The sequence below is a fragment of the Fringilla coelebs genome (genome assembly GCF_963513975.1).
Source record: "Fringilla coelebs genome assembly, chromosome: 3".
NCBI lineage: Eukaryota > Metazoa > Chordata > Aves > Passeriformes > Fringillidae > Fringilla > Fringilla coelebs.
In genome coordinates, this window is record NC_140030.1 from 66,278,205 (window position 1) to 66,302,612 (window position 24,408).

Consider the following 24,408-nt stretch of genomic DNA (forward strand, 5'->3'; position numbering starts at 1 on the left):
CAAAGTGGGTTTACTCTGCCAACACACACCCCTAGTTCAACAGGTTCACCAGGTGTAACTTACAGAGTTGTGTTAGTGAAGTTTTTCCAACAACAACCAGAAATGTGAATTTACTCCCTCCTGGTAAGCTAAATAGCAATTAGGATGTGCACACAATCTCTGCTTCTCAGAAAGAGTTCTGCTGTCTTTGGATGAACTGCATTAAAAAATGCCAGCAATTACCCAGCACCTAATAAATGGATGTAAAAGCTAGGAGGAAATAAATATCTGCAAGACAACTGGAACATCATCTTCAGTGAGAGAGTGACGCTGCCCCTTCCTTGTCATCCCAGCTGTGAGCTAAATTGCCCAGGATTTCACAATCTCAGTCAATTTCATTCACAGCCAGCAACACCAGCAAATTGCTTTCCAATGGAGACAGAACTTTACTCCCTCGCTGACAGCCTGAATTTCAAAGAGTAAAGAGGCAGGAAAAAGGGCTGAAAACCTCCAGAATAAATATGAACAAGCGGCAGGGAGACACAGTTAAACACACAGAGAAATTAGAAGCAACAATAGTTTCTGCTCCCTAACAGTGATACCCCACATAAAATTCATATTTACTGGACTATCAACATTTTTCTGTTACATCCCACAGAGAAAAACAGAACTACGTTTACTCCTCCAGGTTTTCCCATGGTGGGTTCCCAATCTTCCTTCTGTTTTTTTTTTCTTCCAGAATCACTCAGAATTGTAAGTTTTTCTTAAGAAGTAAGGACACCATTTTGTGCAGGTGCACACCTATGAAAAGATCCATTTTAAAGAGCAACAGGGGTTTTAAGCAAATATTACCCATTACCAGCCAACTGATTAAAGGCCTCATCTTCTCATCAACAGCCAGACTCTGCTTGCTGCCATTTTACTAATGAAATACTCATTCCAGAAAAATCATCCTTCTAAATAAAAAATTCTCAAACACCCATTGCCAAAACCACATAAGAATGGCAGAATGGTCAAGAAAACTATAGGAAAAAAACTCCAGAGAAAACCCACATGACTAACCAAACATCATGCTAAGATTTTCTTTAGCTTATTCCCATAGGTAGTGTACTGTTCATCAGACATTACTTCAACTTCATCCCAGAGCCTAGACAAAAATTTGTGTTCCTCAGCCCCTGAAGGAGGCAACAAACCTGGCAGCCTGCTGGCTAATAGCCATTCATCAGGTTTGACACACCAGTCACTGTAGGTGGAAGTAATACTGGGACTTCAAATGCTGGTGACAGTCGTGTAAAAATCTTTCATCTAGAAGCTCTGCAACTTTTTTTTCTTCTGACAAAATCACCTTTTCTAAAGGTAGATTTCCCTTCCTACCATGGCTCTCCCAAGAAATGCAATTAGAAATGAGTGACATCAGGAGTTTCCATGTCAAGTTCCGTTTGGGCGCTCAGGCAGTAGGTCACAGCAAGAGCACAAGAGCTGTGCTGGCAACAGCCATTTGCTAATGCTCAAAAACCCAACATAACTGAGAAGAGAGTTCCTGCCATCTAGCTCATCCACAGTATTCCACTTCACGGCGTGTGACTGCACTGCTGGCACATCCAAACTCTATTTCTCAGCTTTCAAGATAGAGATTTGTAGCTAACTCAACAATAGCCTGGATTGGGCTATCCCAGCCGAGTGCCATCCTGCCCAAGCCAGATCACAAAATTCAGAAAAATAGAATACTTTTTCCTGTTTTAGCCATTATTATGTAGGGCACAGTGTGGGGAGTTCACAAAAGGAGAAGCTTTTTGTTTGGATGGACAACAAATATGGAAGAAAACTGCATTTGTACCCAATACAGAGATCACCCAAATTACATACATGAAAACTAAGGACTAAAACCAGATCGAATTCTGGCCTCATAATTTGTCTTCTCACTTCTGGTCCTGCTGCCTCACACTCCCTCTTCATTTTCAAGAACTTAAATAAAAAATTCCTTAAATGTCACTTCTTATGCTGATTTGAAATCCATTTTCTTTGCAACAGAGGCTAGTAAAAGCATTTCCCAGCTCCAGCTGGGGGTGATGTAGAAAAAAATGAAGACACACAAAGGACAAAAAATAGAATTAACCTTTGAACCATTCTATAAAAGGTGATTCCCATTGGTAAGTAAACAACGGTTCCAATTCATATTACTTTCAGACTACAGCTCAGTACAATAAAACAATTCAAAGGAGAAGTCAGATATCCTAGTTTATGGGATAAACACATTAAAAAATGTGTCTGTGAATATTTTCATTACTTAATGTATAAAATGAGTGGATAACGTCACAATTAGAACCCCAAGTACTGAAATCAAAGGATGAACTCTTATTGATGTTAAGTCCTTTTGATCAGGACTATTTTACTAGAATACAATCAATGAATTTTGTTCCAGAGCTCATTATTTCTTATTCTTTTCTCTAATATCACAAGTATTCTTGAGGCACAGGGGACAGTTAGCTCTCAGCTTTTAATGTTAATTATGGTAATCTCTGTAGACATCACCACCTCTTCTCTTAATTCATAACATAGGCATAAAATATCAGTGCAGTTTTCTATTATGGTAGCACATGTCACTGCACTCTAGGGGGTTTTTGTGACAGCTTACTCTTTAAAGCCTTTTTTACAATTCAGTAATAAAAAATAGCTAAGAATTATATTTAAAACAGAAAGGCATTTTATTTTGTGAATGAGTTACTACCAGTAAAAAGAGAAATTAAAGATTAAAAAAAAAAAGTGCTCTTTCTTGTATCTTTTTCAAAGGCAATTCTAATTTCATATTGAACCAAATATATTCAACCAAGTTCTTGTTTACCACCTAATTAAAGATGCATATCAATCAAGTAAACACTCATTTTTCCCATAGAAAGAAATTCTGTGCTCCATCAGCAAAATACTGCTCTAGTGCCTCCAAAAGGTAAAAAAGAAGCATCTCCATTTTGCCCTGGATCATTCTTCATCCACTCACCTATCTACATTAACATTTACTGTGAAGCAGGAACACACATCTTATGTGACTCTCCTGATCATCCCCACTCAACACCTAACTTAGGTTATAATCTATATTACTGGCAGTGTTGTAGGAAACTGCCTCACCAACAAGCCACAAAGCATTTGTACATACTACATCATAAATTGTGTTTCATTTGCAACCACTGAGAAACAAAAATAATATTTCCAAGCATGGGAGTAAATTTTATTGTTACCTTAATTTTGCCTTAGGGAAAAAAAACCACTGATGATTTCAACACATTTGTCAAATTCCCAATCACTCCATAAACATTATATATATGTGTGTATATATATACACGCACACATATACACATACATACATACATACATACATACATACATACATACATATATACATACATACATATATACACACACACACACACATATACATATATTTATCTGAAATGCAAAAAAGGTACTGAAGAAACTTGTACCCTAAAAAATTATTGTCAGGACTCATAGCCACTCTCATGTAGTAACCCCCATGACTATGGATTGTTAATGTGTATTTTCCTCTAAAATGTTTAACAGCCATACAATACCACAGTTACAGAGGTTGTTGTCTGAGGAATTCACTTACACATTCCAGTTTATGTGCATTTTACAGGCAAAGCATGTAAAAATTATTTTTCTTTGTCAGATTTAAGAAATATGACTCACAGAAAGCACACACCTAAAAATTGGTCTGGAAATAGGAAACTAACTAGATGTCTTTTCCTATCAGAGATATTCATTTCCATAGCACCTAATTCTGCCATCAAGCATCATTGTCTTCAACATATTATTTAAGGATTTTGTAATTTCAGGTGTCATTCCGTATCTTGCTCTTATGATATGCCTTTCTTCTGAGAAATGCAGATGTTTTTATATAAATAATAAGGTGTACTACACCTACAAATTAGGAACTTCTGCCTTTCACAGATGAAACTGAAACAGAGATAATATGGCCAGATTCACAAATTTTCTGAAGTCATCTTCTCTCAGAAAAGATTACAATAACTCTAATTTGCTTTGGAAAATTACTTCATTCTAAGTGAACTTTCCTGCAATTTGAAGCCATCTTATTGCAGTAATATCTAGCACAAAAGAAAAACTGATAGTTTTGGGTTTTTTTCCTGAATCAGATTTTGGTTAAAGGTGTCATTACATCTCCAAACCAAGTGAATAATAGTGCCGTGAAGATACCAGTCATGACTCCTAGCTGTGGTAAAACTCCATTTCACATTTACAAGAAACGAGTTCAAGTCCTGCTGTGCTTAAAAACCATGTTATATACTCTCCTACCTGAATGACCGACACAAAATGAGTTCTCTAAATATAAGTTTAAATGTAAGTTCACTAAATTATGAGAGATGCATCTACATCAAATAAGAAAAATCTGATCCCTCAGAGCATTGTTGTCAGCCTCAGCATAGTGCAAAATTGGTTTTGGCCCCAGCCAGAGGCAGGCTTTTCTAATCCTGCTGCCGCCCAGTTAAAGCAGAAGCTCATGTTTTATGAAGAAGCAAGATGGCAACAAAGCTCAGAGCAACTGTTTCTAATTGTGATTCAACAGAGGATAAATAAAATCAGTCCCAGGGCTCATGTGGAAATGTCCTTTGACAGAGGAAAACCCTCCTTTCTCATTAATTTACACATGGCAGCCCTATTGAGTGAAGCAACAGAGAGGACGTGCTCACATCAAAAGTTTTCACTGATAGATCACTTCTTTCCAGCCTCCACCACAAGCATCCTACAAGCAGTGACAGGACTCAGAATTTGTGGTCCTAATGTTCCCTGCTGCCTTTAGTACAGCATGGAAAAAGGTAATCTTAGAGGGAAAACCACAATCTGATTGATCTGATCATACGCTGAGATTTAACTGTACAGGCAGAAGGACTGCCTTTTTGCTTCTGTTTGAGTTTTGGTTTTGCTTTGGTAAGTATGGGGGCTATATGGGAATTTTTTTAAAAATTGCATTAGGTTAATTTTCATAGTACTCCTCTAAATTAATAAATTCATTGCAAAATAAAGGCATTTTCATCAGCATGCTTCAGCTGCTCCACCAACAAGAAAAACAAAAAAATTAAAAATAGCTAGTATTTTTGGGCTGCTTTGTTATAACCAGCAGAATAGTGAATCTGCCCCCAACTGTTAGTAATTAAAAAAACATTTAAGGCTGCATATCTTCAAAGTATTAGAAATAATTATGTGACAGGACTGTTACAGAGTACGCTTACTTAATATAGCTCAAAGAAATGAGATAAGAGTTACTAAGATGTACATATAAGGTTGCCTTCCAATGAAGGTATGTATGTGAGAGAAGGAAATTAGGAAGACACCAATCTGCAAAAGACTACCAGAAAATTTTCTTCAAATATCCTCTAGCAGAATCTGCAGCTTTTTACCTAATCTTTGAAACACATAGTCATGCAGATAAGGCAGCATTAAATGGATCACTGCTGCCTCTGGAAAGGAAGATAAGTTAGCCTTTGGTACTCAGACATTCACTTTCTGACAGCTGTTCTCCTTTCTCAAAAAATGTCTCTGCCAAGCAAAGATTACTTGGGATTGACAAGTCTGTGCTGTGGAATAAACAAGATTTTTACTCTGATAGGACGTTGGAAACAGATGTTTAAGATCCACATAACACTATAGTCTATCAGATGTGCTATATAACTTGAGGGGGTCTCAGGAAAAAAGTCCCACAAATACCTACATGTGCCTGACAGTGTTTATGAATCCCAGCTATTCCAAAAGATACCAAGGGGAAGAAATCTTTCCCTCTCACACTGCAAGTCTAATGAGGAGAAGACAATTCTCCTTCCTACCCTGTGAGAGGGTGGAGATAAAGAGCACAAAGAGGAGACACCATGCTGAGGTTGGTGTAGCTGATAAAGTGGTCTGGAGAAATTCACACAAAACAATGCTAGGGCCTAATGAAAGTAAAAAGGGGTTTGATTTCTTAAAAAAATACACATTCCTTTGGGATAACTAACTGTTCTGTAATGCACGTGGCAGATCAGGACTGCCAGCATTGACACAACAATTATCAATCCACAAACTTCCTGCTGTATCAATTGACTGGAGATGGGAAAAAAAGCCACACAGGGTTCCAAATTCCTCAGTGCTACTTTGCTAACCTCCAGTGCTCAGCCTGCAACAGCTCTAAATACAGTCTGTGCTTCACCTGCAGCCCTAAAGGCTGGGTGTCCTCCTCAACCTTTACTGTCTCCTTATTCAAACCAGGATGCTTCACCAGTGGGACAGTGGACTCAAGTGAACACTATGGAATACAAACATTTTAAGGCTTGTCTAAGTTTTAGTATTTTGTTAAATACATGCCCAGAAGTGGAAGTCATCGAAAGCTGCTGTCACTAATTGCAGTGGCTGCCACACAAGAGCAATAATACCTCACAAGTAAACTCCAGTGCTGGATTATATTATTTTTGTTTCCCAGGACAAGTTCTTCAGTACAATCATCCCAAACCAAACACATAAGATACATGCAAATTTACACATGTATATAGACAAGCATTTGAAAATGACTGTCCAAAAATTGCCACAAAACTTTATCATATGTGATGCTATGAAACAGACCCATACAGGGCACAGGTATCCTTGAACTTAGGATCTGCTAAACTGACATTTAATTGCAAAGAGGTGCTGAATCTTTGTGAAAGTTTACTGTTACATGCATATAAACCAGATGCAGTTTTCAGATATGCCAGTTCAGATTTTCTGTTTGTAACATTTGACACCAGCCAAGCTCTGCACATTTCTTTTACCTGGAGTAATGGATAGCTTGATGTCCTGCAATATTGAAATAGAAATCGGTTGTGTGTTTCATCTCATCAGTATGTCCAGAGACTTCAATCCAGTGTGCTATTGGGAGGCAGTAAACTCCATCTACTATGTTGCTCTGGTTGTAAACACAACTTCGATCATGATGGGGTCCACTACCTAGAACAGAAGAAAGGACAGTTGCAGGAAAGGACACAGAAAGGACTGTGTGTCTGGAAAATCTTAAAAAAAAAACTGCAGGGAGATTTTAACTGAGCATTCAAGGCCAGGAGTGATGCTTCCTGCTTCTTCAAACTGCATTATTAACAAGTGAAATAGTTATATTAATAGTTAACAACAGAAGCACTGCCACAAAGCAAATGTTCAACATTAAAATAAAATTTTGTAGATTATTTTTAAAAATGCATTTTAATTTATTGGTTATTTTAAACCCCCCACAATATTAAAAACTCCTAAATCACCTACAATGTAAGGAATAATTAATTTCATTTAAGTTCCTCATTTGATGTCTCACAGTATGTGACCTCAGTGTTTAATATGCTTGCTCAGTGACCTCTCCCTAAGGTATCAATCTTGCTGTGTCTCAGACGTGCCATGGCACCCTGACCTTGGTTCAGGCTGACTTCTAAGAAAGTTGCCAAGATACGGGAAAGACCTCAGAGAAAGTTCAGAGGACAGCCATGCATGCTCAGAAAGGTAAAACCACCAAAAAAGGTAGGACTGGTGACACAGGATTTGCTACCAGCTTACGGATTCAAGAGGAAAAACATCAATGTGGAAAGGCATCAAAGCCCAAAGAAGGTGGCAGACAGCAATGTAGAAACAAGGCAGACTTGTTTACAGGGGGAAAGAAGGGTGGACTTATTCCACTTCATTCACAGCTGCCTGGCCAGCAAAGACTCATCAGATTCCTGCTGCAGACCAGAAACATTTGGATATCTAGCCAAGGAGTTCATTAAACCCTCTCTGTCTTTTATGTTTGCGGACCAATAAACACTCACTCTGTTGTCTTCAAATGTATGTCTCACTATGGGAATCTGTTTATACCCAGGAGAAGCTGCTCAAAGTGACCCACAGAGTCACAACTGCAATGGTGAATGACCCCAACTACCTTAAATGGCCTAGTTTAAAGCAAGATTCTTTTCCTTACGATTTTCCACCAATATTTATTACCTCTTCTTCTTCTCCTACAGCAATAGTGTGAACTTTAGTCAGAAAACTTGTTTTTAATACCATGCCAGAGTAAGCAACTTGAATTGAAATGGGTCACATCATCAATCAGAAGGTTATCTAGCCTCCAAAAATACAGTACATGTAGATTCTCCCCCCAGCACTGCTTTTACATACTTATTGTAATACTAATTGCCATGTAGGAATAATTATCGTGCAGATCAGAAGTGACCTAGTCTATGGCTTGTTTAAGCCTGTTAGACTTATACATTATTAATGACGTTAAAATATTTCTGAGAAAAATTATGCCCAAAGGAATATCTTCAATTTCTCATTGCACGTAAATGCATGACCAGTTTTCAATCACTGTAGTTAGGGAAATTTGCTAGAGCAAGAGCATTTTGGGAGATGTATTAATGCAATGATTAGAGAGTAAGAATAACATTTAAGAGGAAAGCTCAAACCATCTCCTTATTTCCAGATGACATGCAGGCCATTTTATCATAATTGTCAAATATTGTTATTTACCAAAATGAAAAATAAAATATGAGCCAGAAAACTCTTTTCTCTTTCACATTACTGAGCAATTATGCATCATGTAGTTTTTGATTATTTTGATTATAAATAAGGTAAGCAAGACCAGTAAAGTTTCAGAAGCTACAAACCTCACCACTACATTTTTATCTCACATTTATAACTGTTTACATATTCTTACCACTTTTAAACAATACAACGGCATCAACAAATACAACAAAATCTACGGATGCTTATGGCATTTAATTAATAACTTCATGCATTCAGTAAAATACAGCCACAAACAGCACACCTTGCCTTCCCCATTCTACTCTCCAACAACTGTTTGTAGTGATGCACGTCACCATGGCCACGTCCTGCCATCTCAGGCTGTGTCTGATCCTGACCCCACATGCCCACAGGCCCATGTCCTGCCCCAGCCTCAGCCTGTCCCCAGGGAGATGCCTGATGCTCAGGGCTGGGGCTGCCCTCGTGCCCCTGGCTGCCTGCTTCTGACTGCCAGTCCCAGGGTGTCCCTGCAGTCCTCAGGGAGTTGCCAGCTCTCACTGTGCCCTGGAAGTTTTGAACCATGGATCTCTGGCTTTTTTGCTACTCCCAGCCCTATGTTTCCTTGTACACAGGTACCCACCATGTGCTTCCAACTACCCCACTTCCAATCACTGCTGCTTGAGGTGCATGCACTTCTGCCACCTGCCAGTTTTACAGTTCATCATCCTTCTCCTTCTCCAGCTTTAATTCTTGTTCCTTTTTTGCCTTCCTTCCTTCTCTGTGACTTTCCTCCTCTGCCTTTTTAAGCGCTGCAGCCGCCTTGCCTTATAACCTTACCACCTTAACCATCATTAATTCCCCTAAATAGCCTAAAGCCACGTATGGAAACGGGGCCAAGAGTAAGTTGCCACGAGATGTTCATTTTATTTGTTCTCTCAAACAGGTTTGGTCCAATCTCATTCTGAAACACTTTCTTCTGTAATAAATATTAATCAGTGTTGATTTTTTGTGCACCACTGAGCCTCAGCCTTCCCGCTGTGGCCTACAGTCAGATCTGAATCTCAAAAGGTATGGTTCTGATTTGCCTTTAATAATCAGGTAAACAGTAGCAGCTTGCATTCATATCATATTTCATGAGAATTGCCTAGTTCTTCACTACTCCTTATGTTAGATACTGATCTATGGATTAAACAACTTTCCTACTTAAATAAGACATCTGTGCAACAGAATGTACATCAACATATTTTCAACATATAGATACATATTCACACATGATATAGCTTCATACAGGAAGGAAAGAGTGCTGCCATCTTCAATAAATACTAATTTAGGGAACAGTATCAAAGTGGACTGTCTTCAGAAAGCTGAATCACTATACTTCTTAAGGGAATTATGGAAATCTGCAATTACCAAAAAAGATCAGGTTTCACTACCCAGGTAATATCCACGATTACACAAGTGCTACTCACCAGATTTTGCTTCACAATATGCATTTAACAAGGACGTTTCAAAATGAGAAAAAATTATTTTCTCAGTCCACATCATGTTTCTGCTAGCACAATCTATCTCAGGAAATCCACCCTATTTTGGATGCCATAAGGCAACAATGCAATTTTTATACTATTTCAACTTTTCTGTTTCTAGAGACAATAGTAAAGCCAAGAACATCAAATTTTCTGTTCACCTGTTCATCTTTGAAAAAAAAGGAAAAGAAACACAAATGTCCTTTAAGAAAAGGCTCACATAACAGCAAACAAACACATGGTTTTACAGCTAAACCCATTTCTATATCAGTATTTTTTTCATCTTGTTTTTATTCATATTCCAAGTGGAAAAACACAGGTTTAATTATTTATCATTGGGAAGCAAATACACAATCATCTGAAAACATGTAAAATTCAACCATAAAAAGAGGTAAGTTAAATATTTGAATAGTACTGGTCTTCCTATTAATTGATCATGTTGGCTTTCCTAATTAAAGAAGAAAAGCATTTTGGAAGGGTTTATTAGAATATACAGGTCCTAGTTTAATTTCTAGGATAGCATTTGATTTCCTTTAATAAGGTCAATTTTTTTTTTAATTTAAAACCCATCTTTGTGAGTCTTCACAGCAAAAATGCTTATCTGAAAGAAAAAGATGAAAATAAGTTTCTAGGCATTACATTCTAAAGTTTTTCATTGCTTTTGCACTGGTTGCTCTGTACTGTGGATGGTTTTGCACAGAATCCACTGACATAGGGAATTGCCAGAGAGCAAAGCAACCAAGTAGCCCCACTTACAGCTCAAGCCTCACAGAAGCCTCTTTCAAAATCTGCATGACTGCAGTTCATGGCTCCTTGTTTAATGCATATGAAGGATGATCAAAGGAGCATAAGAAGCGGCTGTAAAAATAAATAAACAAAATAATAAAAGCAAAGATCTCCATATAACTATAAATGGCACTGATAAAAGGACGAGACCCGAATGAAGCAAAGGAAAACTTTGGTTTGGATCATCCTTGAGCAGGGAAGTTGGACCAGATGACCACAGTGGTCCCTTGCAATCTGATTCATTCTGTGATTCTGTGAAAACCACAGGAAGATATAGGAAGTGATATAAGATGTGCAGAGATCTAGGACTGAAAAAAGGTAAGCAGAGACTAGAAGAGGATGTTCTGAAATTCAATCTAATGAGGCACAACCATAAAGCATAAAAGCCTGCAGTTACTATTTTATTACAGCTGTACTGCAGGCATGAAAGAAGTACAATTCAACAGTCTGCCAACAGCACAGACTCATCTTGACACAGAAAAGAACTGCACACAGATTGCACAGAAGAGTCAGAGCGGAAAAATTACCAGCCTGATCTTAAAAGATAAACAAAATATGGGTCAATGAAGTGTGGTGAACAAAAAGCACACCAATAAAGGAAAAAAATGAGATTGCTTCTCCCACTGTCTCTGCAGAGCTATTTGCAGCAAAGGCTCTGCTCAGCCACTGCTCTCCCAGTTACCAGCTTGTTGCACACCTTGCTCCAAGTTTAAATTTTTTCTATTCTGTGTTATGTAAAGGAAGGTATGCAGGAACTACAGGGCACAACAGCAGCCATAAAGGTGCTGGGTATCTCAGCCCTGCCTTAGCCTGACCCGAAAACACAGATATGCAACTTCCAAACCTCCAAACCCCAGTAAGGTGAGGGTATTTCTCAGCTCACTGCTACCTCTTTAAAAACCACAGGGCTACTTAGATAACCTTAGTGAAACACATTAACTAACCAACCAACCCAAACCACAAGCATCACCTACACACAAATCAGTCAGAAGACAGACAAACTCCTATTAACTTTGTCATAACTTTTGCATGAACCAGCACACTTTAAGTGTCAATTCAAAATTTTAACTATGTTGAAGTGTTTTAAGTAATTCCATTTGTATCAAATGAGGTCCTTTAAAAGGTAAATGAGTATCTTAAGTTCATGTTTAGCAATTCCCCTGGAAGAGTTTAATATTATAAGCCCTCTGGGGGCAGATAAACAGGGAGGCATCAAGGAATAAAAGATTTTTATAAAAAAAAAATAGTAGCAGAACAGAAAGTAAACATTAAAAAATCTCAAATATAAAGCATTTAAAAGAATAAGTTTTTGCTAGCTTCCTTACCTTTTATACCAAAATTGCAATGAAGAAAAGTCTCAATTTCTATTTTGGATACAATTTTCAGTTATCTGAATGTGCTACTGCACAGTCTTGTTATCACACATCACTCAAACTGAACTTCCTTCAGTACACTCACAATATTCAAATTTACTTACCCTTCACACCAGATACTGTCACAACAGTCTCCCTGCTGCCTGTGAACAAAATTCAATCTCTGATGTTTTGAAATAGGATCTGTCTCAATCTTGCCAAGACTGAATTGCTATTGATTGTTAAAAAACCAGAGGTGGGAGGTGGGGGGGAGGGTTCCCCTCATTGAAACTGAGCGAGGTCAAGTTTTTGAGAGTTTAAGTCTGCCACAGGCTCTGGAGTCTCACCTTCCTCAAGTCTCAGCAAAGCCCTCAGCAGCAGCCCTTTGTTTTAGCAGCTCTGACAAATATCTCCAATTCTGTATGCCATATGTATGAAGCCTTACCCATTATGCCAAAGAAAAGCAAACTTTGATTTTTAATGCTATTTTTTTCTGCGGTCAGCAAATCATCTTCCCCTTAGATTCTCTAAGTGTCAGATGAATTCATTGTAATTTCATTAAATACCTAGTATTAATATAAGACAAAATTGTTAATTTGCCACACCTAGTTAAGTAACTCCTTCTTAACTGGTCAGATTTGCAGAAATGTTTCCTTGCATTTGCAAGCCAAGAAGAGATACCCAAAAAAAAAAGAAAACCATGTGCATCATACACCACATGTTTATATTCTACTAGTCTTAAAGCAGACTGTTTCAACTTCCCTTTTGGTAGAGCCGCTACATAGAACCATGGAAACAAGTTCTAATTCTATTAAAAGCCAGGCTGAATTTAAGACTTTTTAGTCTATTATATATCCTAAGAAAATTCTTTGATGGAATTACATTTTGAAATTATGCCTGAATTAGAACTAAATGGTTTACAAGAAAGCCATTCTCAGCACTTAATGCTGTTCATCACCAAGGCTTTTTTTTCCCTTTTTCTTTTTTTAATCAGATATAAGAAAATCAGAATTTTCAAAGGCAACTTTCAAAAACATGTTTTATTTCTCTCTGTAGTTCTGCTCACACCCAGATGCTTTTCAGTGGGAACTTCTATTGCACTAAGATATTTTAACCAAATGCCTGGTTTAATAATGAAGTCAGAGAAAAGCAACTAAAAGGAAATTTTCCTCATATGTAAGACAATTTCTTTTCTGAAAGATGCTAGAAATAACACTACAGGAAATACAGATGAAAGAATAATGGCTGATAGCAACAAAATGCATAATCTAATACCATCTTCACATTTGCTTTGACACTGTTTACTGCTTACTGTTTACTGTTTGACACTGCCTACTAGTGATTGCTACTTTCTGTCATACCAGAAAAACAGGCAGGAAACGAGCTACATCAAAATAGCAAGCATGGCAATACTTTAACCAAAGTATCATCCCAGTTACTTATCACTTCTCAGTGTTTCTTGCCATTCAAAATAACTTGTTGAGCCCTATTGCATGCTACCACCACTTAGAAGTGAGGGACAGGAAAATGGTAAATACAGGATTTGCATAAACAATGCATTTATTGTAAATTTGCCATTATAACCACAAAGGCTTTAATTAGACTCTCACAGAAAGCAGAACTGGCCCCTGATTATCTCTGTGGGTAGGAAAAGATACATACCTGCCAAACCCAGAGCATATGTATTTGCAAGAATATGTATTTATTTTTATTCTTGTTATTTTGCAGTTTCACATAGGCCACTCCACGTTGTTTTACTGATGTCTGGTTCTCTGCTCAGTATAAGCTGGTTAATGCTGATAAGCAGACAGAAAGCAATGAGAATCTTGATGCCATTTAATTGCACCAAAATGCATGCTATGTATGTCTTGAGGGGGTTGAAGAACAAAACACAAGGAGCTATTGTACTTTGTAACCAAAGGTTTTTTCCATTCCTTAAAGAAGTATTGGGTTGAAGAATTCAAAGTTATCCACTCATTAGGTTTTTCACATCTGAAAGGTGTTAAGGTATCTAGCACTGTCCAAAAAGCAATAGCTTCGCAGGAACAAAATGCCTATGTTGCACAATTATTCAACTATCACATAGCTTGTGCTTTATGCCCATTTCTAGTCACCACCTACTTCAGAACTGGGATTGGGAAAATAAGTAAAACTCCGGATTATTTTCAAAAGCAGAACAGATGACACTAAATACTAATGAAACATGCAAGTAGCTGCACGACGCTAGGCAGCCGCTGGCTATACACAGGGAATATGGCACCACCCAGTGGGAAGAGCACCACATGAAACATCTGCCTGAAAAGAGCCATGAAGAAATGTAACTCTTCAGGGTTCACTGGGCTTTTTTGTTTGGCTTTGGTTTGTTTGTTTGTTTTTAATAATGGAACTGCTACTTACTTTGGGGATCTGTAGATTAGCTTTGGAGGAAAAGAAAAAAAATAGGAAAAACCCATGGATCTCAGTTACACAAATTAATATTGTATCCAAAAGTACTTCTTAGAATGGCCTCAAAAGAATTTTTATTTTGTGTATCCTGCTACGGCTTAGCCCCAAGTATTTTTCATTCTGCCCCAATCTCTCCATTGCAAATGGCAACTAGACCTTACCTTCTCATACAGCATTACAAGAGTCCTCTTCTTTTAATTAAGAAATTACACCTATTTTAGCTGAGGCCAAAAGTCAGATTGCTTTAAGTTTCAACACACTTTAAAAATGAAATTTTAACGTGCTTCATTATCACCAATGTCTTCAATCAGTCAGGTGTTCAACCCTTGAAACCTATGATCAGAATTTACTTCTGATATTTTCACTGATTGTATTACAAAGATGTGAAAACCTTTATTCATCCATAAATTTACCAATCTTTTGGTTTATTACAAACACGCTCACAGGAGCATGAACTGGAAATGTTGTAAGGTCAACATACCACAGGCTGAACAATTTAATTGTTTCCAAGTTGCACTGTATTATATAATTTGCTTTGTTTTGCAAACAAGACACCTCCTTTTCTCCCCTCCTCCCTCCCCAAAACTAGAGATGGGGTTTTTTTGGAAGGATTAAGGCTCTGCTGAACTGAACAAATTACTAGAATATAGGCTGACCCTGCTTTGGACCTTTCACTGGCTATACTCTATCTGGCAAGCTTCAAGCAAGCTCTATCTACACCAAATTAAGAACACAAAAATCACAGAATAACAAAATGGTTTGGGTTGGAAGTGGCCCTAAAGAGCACCCAGTTCCAAGCTTCCCACCTGTTCCCCAGGCAGAGACAAGTTTCAGTAGACCAGGTCACTCAGGGCCCCATCCAACCTGGCCTTCAATCCTTCAAGGAAGGGGCATCCACAGCTTCTCTGGGCAACAAAGGATCAATACTACAATACAAGCGTGTGTAGGTACTACAAGCTTATGTAGGTTTTTATATAAATTATTTTTCCCCTTCCCAAAAATACAAAGTGTCAACAGATTGTACTCAATGACCTCAAAATACAGTTTGGGGCAAACTGCTAGTAAATTCCCTGTTCTTTTATGCAGCATGCTTCTTGATTAGTACCTACAGTTTACTTAGATGAAAGTAAGGGGATAGAGGTACAGACGAGCATTTCATCATAAACTCACAAAAACAAACTCAAGCATAAGTTTCATCTTGTATTTATTTAGTTTTGACAGTATGCACAAATACTTTTAGTTTCCAAGCTGGGAGATGTGAAGTCCAGTTTTGAAGAATCAACATCAAAAACAAAGTACACAGACAGACACAGGTGCAGCTGGGGGTAAAAAAGGTACGTACATTAATTTAGGTTTTTTTCTAAACCTATTCCCAGATTCTAAAGCTCAGCTCAACCAACCTGTTTCCACAGATACCACAGCATATCACAAACCTTCCTGGATAGCTGGCTTCAGCTTTCACAGTAGGTAAGCAAGTACCAGCCATGAAGAAACCCCACACAGCTCACGTGATCTGAGCCAGAAACACTCAATGGCTTTAAGTGACAGGTCCTGGATGCAGACCAGCAACATCTGCCTGGGACAGCAGGGGCAGGTATCTATAGATCCTTCAGGAGCACAGGGGAGTCCTGTCTCCCACATCATCCTCCTAGGGAAGGGAACTTGTTCCCTCAAGGCACAACAACCCAGCGAATCCTGCACTGTCCAAGCCTTCCTGAAGGCTTCCTACTAAAAGCCACAGAACACTGGCCTGTGACTTTGCCTCTTCTAGCCCACAGAAAAAACTACCCCCACTTTTATCTTCCAGTTTTCCCCACCGTATTGGAATGGCTGCATTTTGTACTCAAAATACATGATGCAGTAGGTGTCGTACTATCATAAAAACAACATGCACTGCCAGTGGAATTCTCACACACATATATGTCTTAATAAAAAAGCTGAAATAATTTTCTTCAATACAGGACACGATTTCAACATCCCATACATGTAAACATCTGACATCCATAACTAGACTGATATCCATGGACTACAGTTTCTCTGGTAACAGATGGATGTCTCAACTCATAAACTTAGAGCAAGCATCATTCTACACTTTCTTCTCTTCCTCATAAACATGTCTTCAAAACTGCAGATGTTCTGCTAAGTGTTTCCCAAAGCACATTTTAATTCTAAACATGCAGAATACTAAAGAGACAATGCACAGCATTTGTTTAGCACAAAAAACCACTGTTCTTTTCTTTAAGAAGGAAGTTGTCTTTTCAAGTTATAATTTTTATAAGAATAAACAGATGACAGCCAAACTTTCATTGATCAACAGTTACAAAAACCAAAAGACATTAAAACAAATCAGATTTAAAAGAACTGTGAGATTGCTTAGTTATTGAATAAGAAAACATCCTTAGGCTCTCTTCATGTAATACATGGAGAACAATAAATTTCAAAGTTTAAGCAAATATGTGCTTTCCTTTAAATATCAATTGAGGAAAAAATTGTTGATATGAATGACTAATTTAAAAACTCTTCTGCATTCAGACGATATGCCCACTTGCTTTCTATCATTCCTGCTAAGCACTGAGCTCAAACTCCTGAGCATTCACAATGACAAGTACAAAATGCCAGCCAGGTTAATCCTAAAACTGCAAATCTGCCAAAACACAATATGTTTACTACTCTGACTACATTTCCTAAACGTGCTTCCTGGAACAGACAATAATTTGAGCTACCACTACTTCCAAACCAAAGAATAACCATCAACCTTACAACTGCTGATTCTTTGTAGTCATTCTCCATTATTTCTATAAAATTCTAATTATTTCTAATTCTACTATTATTTCTATAATTGCAGGGTGGGGACTGCTTTATATACCAGTATCACTGTCATATTATGTACAACTTGGCACCTTCAAAGAGACCCAATTCTGCTTCCTTGGACAGATGTAAAGATTTTTATTCCATAAATTCACTTTTCCTGCAATTCTGAAAAAGAAAAACATGGTTAAAACAGACAAAATATACTATTTGTTTTAGCTGCTAAACAAAACAATTACTATTGTATGATGTACATAGTCCTTCATGATGTAAACTTCTGTGAATGTAGCATTAACACAAAATCTTTTATTAGCATAAAGAAGAACAAACAAATGCAACAGTTATGACAACATGCATGTTTTAGTCTACATGACAGAAAGGCAGTTCAGAAGCGTGGTATGTATTCTTAAAACAGGTGAAGAGCAGCTGCTCTACAATGTGTTATTTTGGTACATGGATTATTATGCTGTGAGTTAAAAAAATGCCCTCGCAAATTACCAAGTGAGCTGTCTTCCTTTCACTAGGTCAGATCATTCCTCAGGAGGTATATTTAGAGTTTTGACTCAGCAGACGATTGTCTGAGTGTTCTCTTGTATTCAAGATACATCAATATAGGGAAACTGATTAGAGTTATTCAACATTTGAAAAGACACGGCAAGAGGAAAACATGCTGGAAGTGCAACTGAAACAGCAAGAAGACTGGAAAAACCGTAATTGAACTTCTCCGTGTGTTTTTCTTTAAGAAATCACAATAGTAAAATTTCCCAGTCTGAAAATGCCATCATGACATTTCACCCTAGCGAAATAAAATAACAACCCACACCATAGCGCATACTAGGAGGTCCAAATTTCTTTACTTCTGGGGGTAAAAAAAACCAAACAAACAAACAAAAAAAACCACCAAAACACCATGACAACTGATGCCTAAAGTAAGGAGGACAAAATGAAACCATTTCAAATAACTTTTACCAACCTAGAATGGCAGCCTCCTTCTGCATTCACACGGTTAAAAACCATTTTTGTTTGCGAGAACCCCCGTCACGCCACGACAGCCTGGGCGGCTCTAGCTGCAAGCACAGCTCCGGGCCCCGCCGTGCCGTGCCGGAGCACCGGCAGCTCCGGCTCCGCCAGGGCCCGGCCGGCCGGGACAGCCCCCGGCCCGGCAGGAGCGGGCGGGGCGGGCAGCAGCCAGGGCCAGCCCTCGGGAGAGCCTCGCACCGCCCCTCCGGGCAGGGCCGGCCCGTCCTTGCGGCCGGGCAGCGCCGGGCGTGCCAGGGACGGCGCGGTGTCCCCTCCGTTACCTTCCCAGAGGAAGTGGCCGCCCTCCCGCCGCAGGAACTTGTACCAGAAGGGGCTGGCGGCGTCCTCGTCCGGCAGCGCCACCTCCGCCAGCCACAGCGCGGGCTCCTGAGCGGGCAGCGGGACGCTCGGCCGCGCCCGCCTCATGGGCACGGCGCGCCGCGGGTCCCACTCGCCCAGCTCCGGCCGCGACCCGGCCACCAGCAGCTCCGCGCCGCCCTCCGTCACCCGGGCGGGCAGCACCACGCCGAAGCGGAACAGCATTTTACTGCCGCACAAAGAACGGGCTTTAGCGAGGAGCTCTGCTATTGCTGCAGCACGGCCGGCAGCAGAGCCGCCGCTGGGAGGCCGCCCGGGCCCGCCCTTCCGCCGGGGCTGGGGGCCGGGCACCGGCCCTGCCCTGGACACTGTCCCGGGCACCGGCCCTGCCCCGGACACCAGCCCTGCCCCGGACACCGCCCCAGACACCGGCCCTGTCCCGGGCACCGGCCCTGCCCTGGACACTGCCCCCGGCACCGGCCCTGCCCCTTGCGGAGCCCGAGTGGCGGCTCCGTCGGTCGGGGCTGTTCTCGGTGCGGTTGTTCCCAGCGCTCGGCTGCCGCACGCACGTAGCAGAGGGAGCTTCCTCTCCGAAAGCAGCGGCTGGGAGTTCAAACAACACCGACCCTCCATCGCCTCCTAAAGCGGGGAGGGAAAATCCTCTCCGCAGCTAAACGCTGGCTCTCCTGGTTGCCAAAGGCTACGCGTCACGTATGGTGACTTTAACGAGGATTATTGCTGCGTTAAAGGAAGCCGCTGCAATTACTCCCAAGAGCCCGGGCTTAATTTAGCGCAGCAAAAACATCATTGAAAATTGCCATACTTGCGGCTACAAACAAGGACTGGCTGCAAATAACACTAAAGTGTTCATGATGTTAATGTCTTCCCCGCTGACAGCCAGCCAGTCATGGTGAGAAAAGAAATGTGAAATGCTGAGGGAAGTTAGAAAGAAATCTGGAGTTCTTTTAAAAGAAATCTGGAGTTCGCTGAACGGGTTCTGTTTACAGCTAGAAGGGGAAAATTTGGCAACTCCTACGTGTAGCAATACGCAGGATTTAAAAAGACTGAGGGAGAGGATGCAATCCAACCATTTAATGGGCGGTCCCTGCTTGAATACACCCATTTCAGAAGCTTTTAAGGACAGAAACAGAGGAGTGGTAACTTTATTTAGGTCAAGTTCTGGGAACAGGATGAAGGCCTTTCAATGAGTCAAAAGAAATCCTGCCTCAATCCTGCCTGTTTGTTTCCTTTATTCAGGGGTGATGACACTGAAGTGTATGTGCTGCCAAATTTATTTTTAAGAGTGCTTTAGCCAATTTCCACTGATACTCACTGAACTTGTGTAAGTGATATTCCACCACTTTTCCAGACATAACCAAAGCGAATGAAATTCTTGCTGTCCTCAATTTCTGCTGGTTTCACTGTAGCACTGCTGCTTTTGTGGAACAGTGCAGTACATTTTAATTTTTTTTTTCCTCAACCTTATAGTCGAGCTACCCACACCCTGTCTCATAATTTTCTTTCAAATATCTGTTTACCATACACCCTCATTTTAACAGTATGGATGAGACAGAATGTAACAACTTTGCAGTGTTATCCTAAAGCTCAAGCATGACAGGAGTCCTGAAACCACCCCAACATACTGTGTCTACATAAAACCATATGCTTCTGCTCATTCCAGTCACAGTCTCAGCTTAAAAACTGCAGTTTTTAAGGATCTAATAGGACATCTGATTGACAGTTTAGTTCCTGGCTGTTGTCTAAGCCCGAGTGTAAAGAGGGACCAGCAACATCCATCTTTGGACAAATCTGAACTGCTTTATGCCTGTAAATATTGAGTCCTCATCTTAGACCTGTAAGCCTTGTGGAACAATAAAAAATTGTTCTGTAGACTCTGATGTGCCAAGTAGCATCTTTAAAAATAATTCAGTCCATTTCTTCTCCAGGGTCTGCCTTAATCCATTTTGTGCCACTCAATATTGTGTGTTAGATTAAGGTTAAAGATGACAGAAAGTGGCCAGATTGATTTCCTGTGGTTCCCTCAAAAGCCCTAGTGCAGATTAGGGTTAGGTTGAGAGAGCAACAGAAGGGCTGAAAAACTGGATCTACCGATGGATCCTGCAAGACAGATAAAAACTAGAAATGTGGATTGGCTTGGGACATCCCATGGCTGGATATAGTGGGAACAGAAGAACAGTTTACATTGGTGAAATTGCAGCTGAATGGGGGCTGTAGACAGGATAACATTTATTAGCATTAGATCTGAGACTGAGGATCTAAAGGTACTGTAAGGTTTGTTTTTAAGGTCAAGAAACAAAGGCAAATGTATGGGTTTTTTCCCCCCGTTAGATTTGCATGGTCTATGATTTGTCTTCTAAACTGGAAATTCAGCTGGAGTAAAGGCAGGGAAGGTGGGGAGGAGTTCCATTTACTGTTAGTGTTTGAGATTGAAGGAGCTGATGAAGTACTTCCACAGCTGAACCATTGCCATAACCCTAAATTTAGTTTTAAGTGTCACCCTAAGCCTCTTAAGGAATTAACAATAGTTTCCTTTGCCAAAATGACCTGTTATTCTAGTACTGCCTGGTATTATTCTAGTACTCTTCCCCTACAGTCCTCAATACTATTCTGAAATCTAAAAGCTTTCCCTAGAATCCAGTCATCTTTTACAACCACAAATTAAACATGACTATTTCCTTTTTTTTTCCCCACTATAGTAAGCCCTCATTCCAACTTGGCAAGCCTTACAGTTCCCATTAAAAAGCTTTGGCACAAAGGGGCAAAACCCTAATAGTCAAGTTGTTTTCAACTGTCACAAAAACTACTGTCAATTGTTGATTCCTGTGGGAACAAACTACCATCTTAGCGGTTTGTCTGCATTGTAATAATAAATGCTGTGCATCTGTGCCCCTCTCAGCTGTTTAGGATCTCTCAGTATACTTAATTTACAGCAGTTACTTGCTGAGTGGAAGCCTCGACTGACCTCAAATCGAACAGCGAACTAGCAACACAGCGAGGCTTAGTGCCAAGTTTATTTTAAAGCCTTCAGTTTATTGTTTCTGCTACCATCCCAGGCATTTGCTAAAGCTGTTTCTGACTGGCCAAAAGGGAAGAATTGTATGAAAAAAAAGAGCCAGCTTATTTTTACACAGCATTAGTGTGCAAGAAGGGACTCGAGAGATCACAGTTTCTGCAGGAATCAGTTGCTTCATGGATTTCACCTAAATTGTATCAATATGTAGTAGCCTTATGTAATTTCTAGCTAATTAGCTGGTTTATTATCCAAAATTTGTGCAGGTGGTGGGGATCTCACAGGAGGACTCACTGAGGTCGTGCACCAACTTAACATCAACCAACCATTCCTTCAGGTTATTCCTTCAGGTTTCTGCCTAATGGCTATATCTGAAAGGATTCTAGGGAAAAGTCTGAATGTCCAGAAATTGGAGCTGTGACTTTATTTGCAGACATGTAAAACACATTTAAAAGCATTTTCACTTGCTGCACACTAATCTTTTGCAGAATCACAGTTCTAACATTCTGTGGAAGTCTAATTTCTTACAGTGTCTCTTTCAGGGATAAAATTGTTGTGGTATTTTTGTGAACCCAAGAGTTTTAAACCATTTGTTACAGCCCAAGAAAACTTGGGCAAAGTATTGCTGGCTGAAATTTTAGTAAACAGTAGTTGAGAAATTTGAAAGTATAGAGCAGTTCAGCTCTATAAAATTCAGCTTTCCAAGTGCAAAGGCATATTTTTCTTCACAATTTTCTTATTTGAAAAGTGTCTACTTGGTATAGAGAGAGAACACAGTTTTCCAATCAATGTGAACACTACTAAAATGACAGTTGAACTTAGCAGTTCCATGTTGGGGTAGCCTGTGTCTGCAGTGTAAGTGTTCTTTAGTGATTCCAAACTTTTACCCCATAGCCCAGTTTGCAGCTTGGAACAGCTTTATCTGTTATTGCTGTACAGTGATCTCAGATGATAATATTTCCAAGTAGGGAAATCTGTAGCGAAGAGAGAGAGTTTGAATAACAGAAACAAAACACAAATACAGAAAGATCTGGTTGGAGAAGGGAGGGAGTGTCCCTGATTGCAAGTTGTGGGTGATGTTTAGATTAGCAGTGCTCCTTCCTAGACTTGCCTTTCTTCCCTTTTTAGGTCATTTTCTTTCTTGTAAAGATACAGAGAAAGTGTTACTGCAATTCCCAAATGTTTCTGCTAATTATAGAAAAGAGAAAGGCAGCACATGGTACACAGTCTTGCTTGTAAAAAGGCAAACATTTATATTATGTGATAAGCTGATTTAGATGTATTAGTGATTTGGGTAAAATGTTCATTCCTGAAAAATTTAGACGGCCTGTATTTCTTCAAAGAGATTGAGCTAAATATAAAAGAAAGCCTATTCTAGTGCAAATAAATTTAAGACCACTGGTTTAAGTGAAAGTTGATTATGTTGATTAATCAAAACTAATCGATCTATGGACCCAGACCTTCTAATTGAATTCTAACTGTCCCTCTCATATTAATTCTGAAAGAACTATGAACTAATGCTCTCATTAAAACTTCTAATTGGGCAATACAGCAGCTAAGAAATACCTTTCTAGACTGAAGACTGAAAGAAGACTAAGAATTAAAGAACTTGTTAACAGATAAGCACTGCTATCCATAATTTTTAGTGTTGAGCTGTGTCAGAGTAGTGATAACTGCATGAACCATTTTAGCTGCTTATTGCTAGGAGCAACTTCTTTGCAGACTAAGCTACAGAAGTTCTGTCAGGCCTGACCATTTCAGGAACTGCGTTGGAAAATTTTTCTGCAACAAAAGATAAGACACAACAGGAGATGGTTTCCACTTTTGCATGGGGGTTTGTGGAGCATATTTTTTAAAAAAAGTTAGTTGTTTTTAGAAGTAACTTGGCAATATAAATATGCAATAACATTACAGTAAACACTACAGAAATACATACAGGAATAACTGATCTGGTAGGTTTCTTTTTTCAACATCTAGTTAAGCCGTCTGCATCCTCCCCAGCCTCATATGCCTTGGGAGCTGGAAAAAGTCGCAACATATTTCAGCACAGGGCCCTTTCAGGATGTCCTATCAGCCTCACCAATGTCCAGAAATTAACAAATATTGTGGACTAGTCCAGTACACGGCTTCTTTCCTGCCCAGAATGAGCCACACAGTTTTTGGAGGGATGCTCCACATTTACTGTAGTGCATTTGCACTGGGATGCTGTGACCCAACCTAACCCAGAGTTCTGGTAGCTCTAGCAGGAACATGGCTCTTCTGCTGGGCACAAGGGCATGAGAGAGGCCAAGTGCTTACTTGGAGATCAGAGTACCTGGAGCTTCTTGAGCGAAACACAGTATGTAGCAGTAATCATTACAGTATTAACTGATTGTAAGTTTCGTTTTTGAAACCAGGCTGTTACCACCAACATTGTATCAAGTTTCTAATCAAAATGTCTAGTTAAGGGAAAAAATAAGTGTTAGGCTGTTTAGAAACAAAACAGTGTAAAAAAAAATACATGACTGTGTGGAATAGCAAAACTTTATTTCGTTAGTTAGGAGAATGCAATCTGACCCAAAACTTATGTGCTATAATATGACATTAATTTTTAAGTAGAACAATGTACCTGCCTTTTTCTGGGGAGACT

General features: G+C 39.6%; 1 protein-coding gene across 2 annotated transcripts in view; it reads right to left on the reverse strand.

Annotated features, from left to right (window-relative positions):
• EPM2A (EPM2A glucan phosphatase, laforin) overlaps window positions 1–19,030 on the reverse strand; it is a 35,871-nt gene extending 16,841 nt beyond the window's left edge. Inside the window, exons 1-2 of one of the 2 annotated variants that reach the window (XM_084201929.1) lie at window positions 18,712–19,030; window positions 6,789–6,963 (exon numbers count right to left, since the gene is read on the reverse strand). In XM_084201929.1, coding sequence (XP_084058055.1) covers window positions 6,789–6,963; window positions 18,712–18,973 — 437 coding nt within the window. In that variant the 5' untranslated portion in view covers window positions 18,974–19,030. Of the gene's footprint in view, window positions 1–6,788; window positions 6,964–18,383; window positions 18,541–18,711 lie in introns of those variants that run through there. The other variant, XM_084201930.1, reaches the window with a different exon arrangement.
• Window positions 19,031–24,408: the final 5,378 nt, after the last annotated feature.